Here is a 14,983-nt window from a genome sequence, read left to right on the forward strand (position 1 = left end):
CGTTTCTGACTGGTGCGCTTTATTAAGATGAACTGATAACTTAAGATATAGACACAATTGTACAATTTATCAATCTGTACAAAACATAAAACCATTCATTTTGACCCCCCTCTCACATGTAACCCTTCAAAAACCATGAAATGACGTCATTTCAATCGCACGTTTACACTGGGATTACAGTCAATTTTCGAATTTCAATATGGAAAAAAAAAACAAAAAAACAAATTAAACTCACATTTATAAAAAAACAAAACACACATATACACACACGAGGAGACCAACGGGGGCACATGACAGGGGATCGGAAATCATATCGTTAAAAAAAAAAAAGGAATCACTTAGATTTGTCGAGATTACCGGCCTTTGAGTCTGGAGAGGCTCGGCTGGCGGTGCCATCTGTTCCGGAAAACGCCATTGGCACTGCCAGCCAGGCTCACACACTCCAGAGCTACCCACTTAAACCTCTGTCGGTAAAACACACACGTTGTGTGTCCCTGCTCTCGCCGTCACAAGACAGATACAGATAAAAAAGCGGGTAAGTGAACAAAACTTAAAAAGCTGTACAGACCGCACTGGACTTGGGAGTAAACTAGCTTAGCGCGTCGTACCGGTTAGCCCCGCCGTCGATTCCGTGGGCGGTGGTGTCTATAGTGTTAGCTACGTAAGGTGGTACGACGCTAAGAGTTGGGGAGTTAGAAAGCCATGCGTTGTGTTGTCGCGAGGCAGCTCGGTGTAAACAGGCTTTATGTGACGGGGAAAGGCTGATGGAGGAGGCGGATCGTAGCATGTGAATGTTATCCGACAGGTACGTGGGGTGAAGGAGGCACTGTGAAAGCAAGGTAAAGTATCACGGATTATTCCCTAAAGTGTGTCCTTGGGTCCACAAGTTTAACCATAACCGCTTTACAATCACATTTTCTAAACTTGAACAACAACTATCTTCCGTTTGAGGATTTAAGGAATGACTTAAAACGACTCAGTCAGTACTCTGCAGAGCCGAATGTTGTGTTTTGTTTCTTGGCACCGTTCATTTCTCTGAAACGGCGCCTCTGATAGCACCAGAGGTCCGTGTGCTCCGTGTACAGTAAAATCTACCTTTAGACTAGATGGCATGAACACCAGAGCTATTAAGGTTCAGTGCAAGATTTGGACAAATTCACACACATGAAATCCGACCTAGTGAGCGAAAAACATTTCTCTACAATTTCCTTAGTGCGTCTAACAATAGTTCTGTGTTAACATGCAAAGCCTTGCTTTCAAGGCGACAGGAGGTTTTATTGTTAATATCATAGAAATGTCACATGAGACTACGACCTCAGGTACGTTTGCTTCTTGCAGTTACTTCATTTACTATAGAGTGCACTAAGAAAAACAATCCAGACAGCCATGTGCTAGTTTCTGCATAGTTGTAGTCAAATCTGGAAAAGAAGAATGCATACTTTGTTTAAGTTGGAACTGGAAAGCCAGATGGATTAGCATGTCCTTATTTCTTAGCATAGCATCAGTTTTTTGGACTGGAAGCTAAGACAAAGTAGGACAACGAAAGTACAGGGTTTCTGTTGATGCATCTTCGAGGCAGCATAGTGTTCTACACACAGTCCAGATTGAGTCTTGTGCCAGATCAAACATGCAGTGTGACATTAAAAAAAAAAAAAAACAGCTGCACCACTACATGCTAGCTCACAACCAGGGTGTTTCCATGGCACAAACAGAAGCTGGGCAGATGTGAAGGCTATACATTTCACTAGCATCATATTCACAGCAGTCAGATCAGAGGGCACGACATTCCACCGTGAAGCCACATCTTCACCGTGCTCATACATCCAACAGTACATTGCACTAACGTGGAGGGGAGTCAGAAATGACAGAAGCTTGTATATAGGAATACACTTCAGAGCAACTTCCATGTGCTTTAAATTCATATATACCTAGCTGTAGATATATGATACAATATAGAGAGAGAGAGATCATAAAAAGAGTGGAGAAATCAACAAGCGCACAAAGTATGAAGATGAGAGAAGGAAAACAAATCACATTCATATATTAAGACATTTCTGTGACATCAGCGCATCTACAGTAATGAAATCTAAAGTGATATGAAATGCCTGCTTCCTTCTGTCCTGCAGGAGCCTAGAGACAGAGGGGGCACCCAACAAGGGACTTCTTATACTGGGGAGCAAGGAGAAGGGAGCTCAGATGGGGGAGGCGGGCACAGGGAAGTGAGGAGCTCGGGTCACAACCCTGAAGCTGTGGCTCATCCCTCCTTCACCTCACAGGATGGAGGCAGTCTATTCTCTGAGGGCGGGGAGATCTGGGTAAGGGAGAGGGGGGAACTGTAGGGAGAGGGAAGGGGAGCAGCTGATCTTTGTGGGGGGTCGACAGGGGCTAGATGTTCTGACAGCACTGCATCTTTGGTTTGTTCTCAGTGGGCTGCACCTGGATATTGACCACGTTGTTGCTGGGTGACATGTCGCTCTCCTGGCGCTCAGACATCTGCTTCTGGGACACGATGCGGTATATTTCTGGGGGGGAACATTTAGTTATTAGTTATTTAGTTATTAGATCATTAGAACCTGCTGACTACACAACCAAAGTTAGGATCAGGACCCCACTGGGAGTCATGTGCATGTGAGGATGATTTGCGAGTGATCTGTATTTTCATCAGTAAATAGAACTACAATGTTTGTGCAACACTTTTTTAAAAGAATTAATTCTAAAATGATTTTGAAATAAATCATCCAATTAAACCAATTAAATCAATGTTCGTGTATTTGGATACAACTATCACAGAGTCTATTTGGCCTGTATAAAATTGTAGAGGGTGTTTCTGATATCTTATCATTTTTTTTCATTACATTGACTCTACACACATTCTGAATTCAGTTTAGCTAAATGAAACTGCCTTTATAATCTCATCTCTTTGGAAAAGCAAAAAATGACAGATTAACTTTTATCACATCATTATTTCACATGGTCCTCCCACTGCAGATAAGCGGTTAGCCTCAGCTCAGTGATAAACCTGTCAAACATAAAGAAACTGGCCACCTAAATGACAGTATTTGCTAGTCCTCTCAGTAACAGGCTTGACAGTGAATATCAATCGCAAATTCATTCATTGATAGACAACTCACTCACACACACACACTCAAAGACAAACACACCTGTCAGAATTGTCTGGAAGGCTGTCTCGACGTTAGTAGAATCCAGGGCTGATGTCTCTAGGAAAGACAGGCCGTTCTTCTCTGCAGGTTGAAGTAGAGCAATATGTTCATATGTCTGATACATGCACAACAAAACCACCACCCCCCACAATTTATCAGTGGCAAAGATGCCCTGGTTAAACTTTGAAGTCAATGCAGTTATAAGAATAATTACAAATGTAGTCCTTGACGATTATTAAAGAAACACAATGTAAACATAGTATTGACAACTCTTAGTAGATTATCTTGTTGCACAAGCCACTGGGGTTGTTGCGTGTGTGTACACACACACACTGCATGCACAATTATTAAGCAAGTTGTATTTTTGAGGATTAATTTCATTATCGTACAACTACAGTGCCCTTGCTCAATCCAAAATTTTAACAAACCCTCAAACCTGAACATTTAAGTAGTAAAAGTGAAGTGTTGGTTTTCTTAAAAGGATGTCTACAAGTACATCATTAGGCAACTAAATGGAAAACAAAGATTTTCCCATCTCTCTTGCTTATTTTCACCTGTTAAAGTGAGAGCACTCAAAATTTACAAATAAACATTTTGAAATTTCAAAAAAAAAAAACCTCAGTGACCAATATAGCCACCCTTCTTTTCGCTTACAGTCACAAGCCTTCCATTCACGGAGTCAGTCAGTTTCTTGATGTGGTCAGAATCAACTTTTCGTGCAGCCACAACCACAGCCTCCTGGACACTGTTCAGAGGGGTGTACTGTTTACCTTCACTGTAAATTTCCTGCTTAAGAAGGGCTCAAAAGTTCTCAGGAGGGTTTAAGTAAGGTGAAAAAGAGGACCATGTCATTAGATTTTCATCTTCAAGGCCTTTACTGGTCAGCCACACAGTGGAGTACTTTTATGCATGTGATGCGAGCTTGTCTTGCATAAAAAAAAAAGTCTTCTTGAAAGGTACAGACTTTTTCCTGTACCACTGCTTCAAGAAAGTGTCCTCTAAAAATTGGAAGTAGGTCTGAGAGTTGATTTTGAGTCCATTTTCAACTTGCTCATCTTAAATAATACCTGTCCATACCTGCAGTATCCCACCCCCACCTTGCTGCCGTCTGAGTTGAAGTGGAGCTCTGTGTCCGTTACTGATCCAACCAGGGGTCCATTCAGTTGGTCCATCAAGAGTCACTCTTATCTAATCAGTCCACAAAACCTTTGAAAAATTTGTCCTCAGATATTTCTTGGCCCATTCTTGACGTTTCAATTTATGTGTCTTGTTCAGAGGTGGTCGGGTTTCAGCCTTTCTTACCTTGGCCATGTCTCTGAGTACTGAAAACCTCCTACTTCTTGACACTCCAGGTATCCAGAGGATAATGGGTTCCAGGTAGCTTCATGTTTGATTCTTCTCAAATCTTTGCAGGTTAATTTGCGTCTTTTCTTCTTGACACGTTTCTTGCGACCCTGTTGACTATTTGCAACAAGATGTTTGATGGTTCTGTGATCACGCCCCAATGTCTTAGATATTTCAAGAGTCTTGCATCCCTCTGAAAGACTTCTTATAATTTTTGACTTTTCAGAGTCCGTGAAATATCTTTCTTGGTCCATTTTTCCTGAAGAGAAGAATCTGCCTAGTAATTATGCACACCTTAATATAGGGTGTTGATCTCCTTAGGCCACATCCTCTCTTGTTACACAAATACACATCGGCGGATATGTATTAACTCAAATAAGCATTCAAGTTTATACAGCTTAGAGTTGGAAATTATGGATAAAATGTTGATGGTCAAAATAATAACTTGCCTAATAATTGTGCACTCAGTGTACATATATACACACAATTTGGTAGTCTAAATCAGATTGTGACAAGCTCATTGTTATGCCGCCGATCTTCGCTCCCTCTCTTGTGAAGAGGCGGATTTGATTTAATCTGGCAGTTTGCAGACAAAACACGGTGGCAATAATAGATGGTCTACATAGTTATGTGTTGTAGACGTTAACCAGTAAGCAACCTTGGTGCCTAGAGAACAGTTTTTTGTTAATTCCAGTGTTCCCAACCAAATAATAGCAAACAAATAAGGATCAGAAGTTCAGTTCACCTGCGAATGCCCGGGCCTCATCGGTTGGAACAGCCCGGAGATGACGCAGATCGCTTTTGTTGCCCACCAGCATGATGACAATATTGCTGTCAGCATGGTCTCTCAACTCCTTCAGCCAGCGTTCCACATTCTCATAGGTTAGATGCTTGGCAATGTCATAGACCAGGAGAGCCCCCACTGCACCGCGGTAGTACCTACAGCATGCAGAAAGATATCATCAGCGCCTATTCACTGGAACGCTGCAGGTAATTTCACTTGCTAACATTACAGAAGTAACATGGGAGCATAATGTCTTGAATCCAGCTGGTCACCCTTCTTGAAACTGATTGTATGACCTTTTCAAAACCAATTGTTTTTTTTCCCCAAGAAGCTGGTGGGAATCCATGGAGATGTAAAACTAAAAATGGATCATCTGTCGTCATAACTCACAACATCTTTCGTGTGAGTGTCAGGAGCTAAGTTCCAATGCATAATGACTATGTTAATGATGACAACAGCAGAACACCAGGGGTAAGGCTTAAGGTTCTTGAAAAGAACCCTTCCATGCTGCCACTTGTCATTTTATAATGAAAACAGACAGAGACCACATGGACTAAAGTGTTTGTTAATCAGTCATGTAGCTATGAGCAGGTTGTCAGAAGGAAGGGGTTTGCTGAAATATTGTGTATTTTTGAAACCTTTTTTTGTTTGTGCCTAAAGAGACAGGCACTGGAAAATACCAAAACAACAAGTATTTATTATGTAGGAACACTCTCTCTTTCCTACACCTCCATTCAGTAAATTAAATTAATAAATAATCCATCTGACAACCATTTGGAGGAACAATATAAATACCTTAGATGGTCTCATGGTTCGACACAGTCTTGAGTTCTTGTCACTTATTGTCTGCGCTTTATAATATCATAGTTACTTAAAAGGCGGTAATACACCCTCAGAGCGGCATGGGCAAGTGTCTCCCTGAGGCGGTCCCAAGCCCGGATAAATGCAGAGGATTGCCTCAGGAAGGGAATATGGTGTAAAAGGAAAAAAGAGAAGAGGACAGGCAAGAGTCTGGGACTAAGAGAAGGGACTTTGGATATTGGGACAATGACAGGATATGGTAGAGTGTTGGTCAACATGATGCAGAGAAGGAAGGTGCGTATACTGTGTGGTCCAGGAGACCAGGTGGAAAGGTAATAAGGCGAGAAGCTTAGGCTATATTATCATAGTACTGAAAGGAAGAGAAATGGAGTACAAGTTATCTTGAAGGAGGAGTTTGTTAGGAATGTTCTGGAGATGAAAAGAATGTTGGATAAACTTATGAGTCTGAAACTGGAAATTGAAGGTGTGACGCTGGCTATGCCCCACATGTGGGATATGAATTTGAGGTGAAGGAAAAGTTCTGGAATGAGTTAGAAGTGATTCAGAATATCCCCAGAGTTGAGAGAGTGGTAATTTGTGCAGACTACAGTGGGCATGTCTGTGCAGACAATAGAGGTGATGAAGAAGTGATGGGCAAATCTGGTATACAGGATAGGAACAAAGATGAGGTTAGACAGGAATCTCCTTCAGGAGCAGAGAACAGGTTGAGGAAAATCTAGAGAGGTGGAGATATGCTCTGGAAAGGCGAGGAATGAGGGTTAGTTGCAGCAAGACAGGGTATATGTGTGTGTATGAGAGGAACCCCAGTGGAATGGTGAGGCTACAGGGAGTGGAGATGTTGGAGGACTTCAGGTACTTGGGGTCAACAGTCAAGGGCAGCAGGGAGTGTGGAAAAGAGGTAAGAACAAGTTCAAGCAGGTTGGAATGGGTCCAAGGCCCAAAAAGTGTCGGGGTACTATGCGATAGAAGACCATCGGCCAGAATGAAAGGAAAGGAGTACAAGAAGACAGTGGTGAGACCAGTGATGTATGACCTAGAAACAGTTACAATGACGAAAAGACAGGAGGCAGAGCTGAAGGTTGCAGAGGTGAACATGCTAAGGCTCTCTCTGGGAGTGACCAGGATGGATAGGATCAGAAATGAGCCTATGAGAGGAACACCACATGTTAAATGTTCTGGAGAGAAGGTCAAAGAAGCCAGGCTGAGATGGTTCAGTCATGTACAGAGGAGGGATAGTGAGTATATTGGTAGACTGATGCTGACATTGGAGCTGCCAGGCAGGAGGTGTAAAGGAAGACGAAAGAGAAAATTTATGGATGTAGTAAGAGAGGATATGAAGGTAGTTGGTGTGAGAAAGGAGGATACAGATAATAGGGTTAAAGAGAGATGGTTGATTCACTGCGGCGACCCCTGAAGGGAAAAGTTGAGAGGAGAAGAAGTAGTTACTTAAAAGGCGGTGTGAGGTAGCAACAAGAAAACTAAGCCTTTACCTAACCAGGTACCATGCTGTTCACTTCCAGTGTTAAATTCATGGTTTACAGAAGAGCTCTTTGTAACATGAAGGATTGTACAGTTACTTTACTCTGCAAGACTTACCATCTGCTCTGCCCCCCAAAAATGTAAAATAAAATATTATAGTCACTCCTTATTTTTTGTTTAAAAACGTCCCGGTGTGAAAGCCCTTTTTGGTCACTGCAATGCAGGATTTTTTTAAACTGATGTTTCCACCTTGGTCTTATAAGGAAAGTTGAGAATTTAAATCTGTATGAACATTTCAGTCCATCAATTTTTTTGCTTTTAAATTTTTACAGTCAACATTAAGTTTGAAAGGTCAGTGGAGGAGTCTCTCATTACTACTTCTACAATTTTGGTGACAGTCTCGGTGATACATGAAACAGCATAAATTATGTTCCTTTTAATTACACAATCCATATATTTGCAAACTTTGTCTCAAGCATCGGAAGAAACAAGATAAAACAAATCACAATACTCAGTAACTTGGGAGAAGGCACCTGACCATGCAGCAGGATTTCAGTGTTTGGCACAGAGGGCCAGTCACAGACCAGAACAAATAATTGATGTGTGATAGCAGTGAAACAGTCGTAGTTAAAAAGCCATTTGAATAACAGAAGCAGCCATCAGGTGATGCAATGTTCTCCTGGTCTGGGATCAACTAATAACAGGAACATTATCTTGATGAGCAAGCTTGCAGTCTATCTGATTTGCATGGCAGCCACTTCCAGCAATGTGTTGTGCAACTTTGTACCAGTCAACAGTGAAAATAAGATATCAGTAGAAACTGATCTGATAGGACCAACGAATGAGTAAACATGCATCATATGCACCTTTCTGTGCTGTGGACAAAGAGCATACATTACATTTTTTGCAGTAAATTTTTTTTTATATACCTGCAAGTCCATTTCATATAGCAATACAAAAGTGGCAGGTTGTTGCTGACACACCACATTCTTCATACCATCAGTCTTTCAAATGTTCAGAATGTACATTTTCTACATCATTATTGATCACATTATTTGAATTTATGTCTGAAAAACCACAAGATTGAGATACATAACCAAGATGAATATTGTAGGCCAATATGACAAGAAATACTTCAGTTTCCTTTTTATTCGAATGTTGTGTGCTGCATTCACAAGTCTTTCACTTGGGTGATAAGAAATCTCTGGTCTGACCTTTCAAATGAATACACTGTATGATGGACATTATTTTAAAAAAGGGCACTACTCTCCAACTTACTTAAAGCATTTTCTCCAGGTCTTTGGTCCATGTATACAGTGCAAACATGTATGCAGAGTTGTAATACGCAAAACTGTCAGTCCTCCAGTGATTTTTCAATGATTTTTCTCCAGGCTTCTCTGACACAGGCTATCTGAATGAAAGGTGGATGCATTGTTTTAGCCCAAATCATCTGTAATAACCCTAATGGCAGCGTTTGATGCATTCCCCATTAGATGCACATCACTTAAAGACATGTCAATAAAGATCTAGCCTTTCAGTCAAAGCTTTAAATTATGTTTTCTGTAAATAATATCCATCAAGCATTTAGCACTACCACTGAAGAATAGGTGTTTTATATAAGAAAAAGTACAAAACGATCTTGGAAGTGGCTTTGGGATGCTGAATGATAAGGGGCAGGCTTTGGTCATACTGCGCCATCAAACACCATCACCTTCCAGCTAAAAGCCCACAGTTGTTGCTGTTTAATGGTTTGACTGTACTCACGCCGATGTGATGGCGCGGTAGCGCTCCTGGCCCGCTGTATCCCAGATCTGGGCCTTCACCGTCTTGCCATCAACCTGGATGCTGCGTGTGGCAAACTCCACACCGATGGTGCTCTTACTTTCCAAGTTGAACTCGTTACGAGTGAAACGGGATAACAGGTTACTTTTTCCAACACCCGAGTCACCAATAAGCACCACTGGATAAATAAAAACAGTGAAAAAAAGTTAAGTCCCTCTAGGAATCTATTGTAGCAAGTCCAATACACATGCTACTTTTAGTTTTCCCAAATGTCAACGTGATGCCTACTATAATCTGGAAAAACAAACCTCAAAGATGGAATTACTGAAAGTTCCTTACACCCTTTCTCTGTACCAGCGTACTCAGTGCCTCGGTGCCAGAGCTTTAGCTCAGAATGCAGAGCCCAAAATCTGATGAAAACCAGACACTTTACACTGATGACTATTTGAACATTTTTCTGAACACTTACAGGGCTTGACACAGACAGAAACCAGAGTACATCAGGGACCCCCCTTCTTACACTTTGTATTTAGCTATTTTTTTAACTCAGGCCATTTTTGAAGCCATACTTTCCCACCTCAAAACAAGCATTGTCTACTCTCTAACATTAGTGGTTGTTTAGGATTCGTTGTAAATTGTATTTGTAATTTTCCTTGTTTTAGGATAGTCGTTTGTCTTTACTATGCCTTTTTAATATTGTCAGCTGATACTACCATTTAAATTCCTCTTAAATTCTTTTTCCTGTGAAATTTAATTGTGCCTTTCTACCACTACGAAGTAGTTAGACTATTTTTTTTTTTACCATGATGATAGCACATGATACTTTTTGTTAAATCGGAAAAGTTGCAATAATATCATAACAGTGGCACTCAGGCTTATCAGCAGTCTTGTGTGCCATGCAAAAAAAAAAAACAAAAAAACAATTACCCACATAAATCCAAATATTCCCAAAACATTTTATTCCCAAAGTCAAGCTAGATTCCTGACTTTGCCTAATGGCTGATGCCAAATACTGATCCAAAACAGCACACTAAAACAGTGCTGTTATTATATTACAACATATTATTTTGAAATAAAAGTAGTAGCAAGCTGAAGCAGTTTCTTATAGTTTGAAGGTGAAAAATAAGACTGGATGTCCAGAATGAAATGTTTAGCAGAGCCAGAGGTAGCAGCCTATTTTTCAGGTTTTTTGTTGCAGACTAGTAAGTCCTCCATTCCATGTCTCAATCTGCATTAAAGGCCATTCTGACACTGATATGAGCCCAACAACTTGACATTGAATCCTGACCATCTATGCCAGCAACCAGGGAGATTTACTCATCAAACACTGTGATAAACAAATAGAAATGGAAGACAAGAAATGACCTGCAGTCATCATGGCCAGTTTGCTGTCTTCTCAACTATTGAACTTCATACAGTGATTTATTTTCAGCCATCATTTGTACATGCTTGTCCTGTGCAGCCCTGATGCTCACATTAGATGAGGCGATGCAGCATTCTGCTACAAGCAGCATCTGACTGGTGGGTTGTGAATATATTGTAAAAGGCCACCATCCCATTTCATCCCCTCTTTCAGTTTGCCCTACAGACAAGTTACCAGAGGTAAATTGATATCATACTTTGGACAAGCAGGTGTTTTATTAATGTTTCCATCTTTAAATGTCTACTGAATGGTGAAACACCCTTTTGATGTTGACAACATGCAAACAATTACAGACATAGAATTGGGATTTAGAAAGTCTGTTCAGCTAGTTTAAGTGTTTTGAATCAGAATGTAATATAGCAAGTAATTATGTTAGAAATTATACTTTTAATTTTTGTGGATTTATTTAAGGGAATACTCTGTCCCTTGGGTTGGAGGTCATGGCTCAGAAAACAACAGGGTCTTTTTTTATTTTTAATATGAACACTGATGAGAACTTTGTTCAGATGAGGAGAGATGAGTCACTCAGCATAATTAAAAAATAACCTAAATTGTTGATGATTTAGACTTAATTTATTTTACTGTTTCTTTCTATTCAGTCTATTTACTGTAGTTACTCACTTTATCTCTCACCTTTGATTTTTTTGTGGAGGAGTGTATTTAAACCAAGACATAGTCCCAACTCGGTCCAGGCATTATACGTCTGGACCTGGACGATTATATACATTTAGGAAGACAGCGTGCCTAAAGGTCCCTGGTTGAATGAACAGTAACTCGATCTGTGTTTGGTTAACATGACAGAATCTATCCGGTCGAAGAGTGATTCACCATGACCATCACATTATTTTTGTTGACCTCCATTTGTTTATTCAAGGTTTTCCTCTAATTGTTCCTGTTCAGTAAGTTAAGTCAAAGACTGTATATGCTTCTCTTCATCCTATTTTATTGTATTTACCGTATTTGCATTGTCGTGATAACAAACAATGCAAAACTGACAATGACCGTGAATGCCACGGTGAACAGCATGGAGATTAATAACAAGGCCTGCCTCGCCTGACACTGAACCAAACAGGACAGGAACAGTTGCATATTGTTAGAGAAACATTAAAAGGGATGTAACTTACTTTCTTACTAAATTTTATTCTATATTAAGGAACAGACGCCCTCTTGTTAATGTAAAACAATCCAGGATACATCTTATAAAAAAAAAAACTACACAAATCAGGAGTACAGAGTACAGGCAGCAGAGTTGCAAGTAGATCAAGTAGATCCTTGTTGATTTAATTTGGAAAAGCATGAAGCCTTGCCTTTTTTTCTTCCTTGACTCTTAACATTGTGGTTTGAGAAGGAATTCTACTGCTATTTTACAACAGAGCTTTTAAGTCTGTCATCTGATTTGTACCAGGATTTGCTTTATATTGTTGGTGTCCCCATAATGTAGCTATTTCTAGATCTGAATAATAATATAATAATTACATAAATAAACATGAAGATAAATGAGAACTACTTACCAATAATCATTAAGTGACAGGATGAATTTGTTGAGTTATATTGTTTATCAAGTTATCTGCACTTTTTTATATTGCCGAACCACAAACTGTACGTGTCTGCCTCTATGAAATACCATATGACTAAACATTTCGGTTTTATTTACGGATATGTGTTGTCTGATTGATGGTTAGATTTTTAGTGCCTAATTTAATTCCTGACTACCACTTAGTTGGCCTCTCTTTTTTCCTCACATGTTGTAATGTAGTTCTATTATGCACGTATAACCTGTTTTTTATTTGTAATACATGTATTTCGACGTCGTCAACAATCCTGGCCAGTTGGATCCCGTGAGAATAATGGAATAACGGTTAACGTAAGGTGTGTCCGGTGTTCAGCTATTCCACACCCAAAGCTAACGGGAGGCCCGTCGTTTAGAAATAAGTCGGGAAATCAATAGTTTTATAAATTACAATTCACGAAATTCAAGAACATGCGTTGTGTGTCGTGTAAATATATGAAACACGCTGACATTTTCCGCGAAGCTGGCTCGGCAATCACAGCACAAAGGTTGACGGTGGCTAAGTTAGCATAGCCTGGCAGCTAACAGGGGAGCGGACGGCACAAAGACAAAAGGCAGTTTTACCTTTGAACAAATAGTCATATTCGTCATCCCGGGTGCCCATCTTCTTGTGGGGTATGTATTCTTCCAAAAAGTAGATTGGGTTAAAGAAAATAAATCAATCTACTGTATTTTACTCTTCCAACGGTAATCTGTTTGGTAGCTGTACTTCCGTAATTTCTTCTTCCTTGAGGCCCGATGGAGCTTCAAGGACAATACTGACCTCCAATGGTCAAAATGAGAACCTGGTCAGAGGGCATTTCTTGTGTGATAAATCCCAGACATAGATCACGTATAGAATAAGTTATCTGATCAATTTCGGTAGTAATCTATACCTACACCAAGGAAATTAACAATTTACCGCCATTTTCATTATTTCAAACAGTCCAAGCATAAGAAACAAAGTACTGAAATATTATAGCTGCCCTGTTCTTGCTTCAAATGAGTATCAAACAAATTGTTGGCTCAAAAAATGATCTGCCACTCAGTCCAAGGATAACGGGAGGTGTTTATCTCAGAAAAATACTCTGAAATTTCCAAGCTTCCAGTAGTGAAGTCTCCTCTTAAATGTTAATCATGGGGAAAAGGTATTTAAAATACCTACATGCTTATGCATATTTGTCCAATCCTCTGAGAGCCCTGGTGGGCAAGAATGATTTCAAAATTTCAAAAGATGTCATTTACCCCGTGTTATCAGCAGAAATGTTCATGTTAAAAGACGTTAGATGTGAGCCACATACATATTTGCACCCACATTGTCTGAACTCTGTGCAAATAAATGGCTGATATGATCAACAAGTTGTCAAATCATTTGCAGATCTGTGTTTGAATCTTAAAGCCTGCTCAGCTGGTAAAGATTCTGACAGATTGCACATGACTGTGTGTTGGACTCAAGTCCAAGCAGCTGCAGTAGACATTTTTGTAAGAACCACAGCATTAATTATATCTCTTAAAGACAAAATGTTACTTTTACGAGACATGGATTGCATAGAAGAAAAACAAAGTGGCTTTCATGTTTAGTTTCTATGTGTTGGAAAATTGTAAATGCTTGATTTGATTTTTCTTTTCCCAGGAAGAAGCTATTATATTCAGGACCATTTTGTGAGTTAAAACCCAATCGTCAAAGAACCTGAGTTTGATTAGCTTTTTTGGAGTGAAAAACCTGGAACCAACTCATTCAGGGTTGTTGGTGTCCATGCAGTTTCAATTTAGGAACCAAACCCCCATCCATGACCTCTGTAAAGTTTTGCATTGTCTTTTTAAATGATGTTATCCCTGGAAAATTATGTAATCTCCAAAGTAACATTTTACTTCAAAATGGTGCATTAACTTTGAATTGCATGAGTTTATTGTCATTGTCAAAGCCAAAGGCAGACCCCTGACCCTGAAAGACCCTGGATTTCAGCCTTGTTGCTGCTCATATTCTGAATGTAGCAACACATGCAGTCCCATTCCTTCCAAACAAATAAATGCCAATGGATGACCATTAGCATGAGGTTCACTTTTAGTTCAGTTAAGTTTTATTCTACGTTTTGGATTGTAACTCTGTATTGATGTGTTGAACAAATGTTTTCAAAAGTGATACTCAGCCTCTCTGGTTCGATCAGCTGTAGAGGAATGATGGGTCTTGTCCTCATTCTGTCATGATGTCCAGTTTGTCATGCGTTTGGTTTTTTAACATTTCATTAAAGGTTTCACACTTTTTTGGTAGATTGATGACCCTCAACCATTATTGTGCCAAAAAGTCTTGGATCCTTCACTAGATCCCACTTTACTTGAAGTCATGGTTCACATCAGTTTTTAAAGATCTAACATCACATATTAGTTCAGTATATTGTTGTTTCTTCCAACCAAATCAGATCAATATTGAATGGTAGGAGGAAAGACTGTCTATTTACAAACTGAATCAAAGTCACAAAAACATTTAGATATAATTTGTTCATATTGTCTACAATTAAGATAAATCAAATATATTCAGAAATCTTTTTTTTTCTTTTTCATACTATCCCAATTTCTTTTTGCCTTGGGTTGCATGACTTGCTCTTAATTCAGTCATCCCATATGACTTACTATGTTTA

The 14,983-nt window shown here is 39.7% G+C and overlaps 1 protein-coding gene across 1 annotated transcript; it reads right to left on the minus strand.

The window, feature by feature from the left end:
- Positions 1-2: 2 nt before the first annotated feature.
- Positions 3-13,103, minus strand: LOC147235685 (ras-related protein Rab-11A). The gene is made up of 5 exons (XM_086143855.1): positions 12,930-13,103; positions 9,355-9,550; positions 5,251-5,444; positions 3,162-3,242; positions 3-2,522 (listed from the first exon to the last, which is right to left on the minus strand). The coding sequence occupies exons 1-5, from the start codon at positions 12,967-12,969 to the stop codon at positions 2,386-2,388; spliced, it is 648 nt and encodes a 215-aa protein (XP_085999981.1). The 5' UTR covers positions 12,970-13,103; the 3' UTR covers positions 3-2,385.
- Between the last annotated feature and the right edge of the window lie 1,880 nt (positions 13,104-14,983).

The sequence above is a fragment of the Fistularia commersonii genome, chromosome 3, assembly GCF_037954325.1.
Source record: "Fistularia commersonii isolate RoL2024-O1a breed Wild chromosome 3, RoL_Fcom_v1.0, whole genome shotgun sequence".
Taxonomy (NCBI): domain Eukaryota; kingdom Metazoa; phylum Chordata; class Actinopteri; order Syngnathiformes; family Fistulariidae; genus Fistularia; species Fistularia commersonii.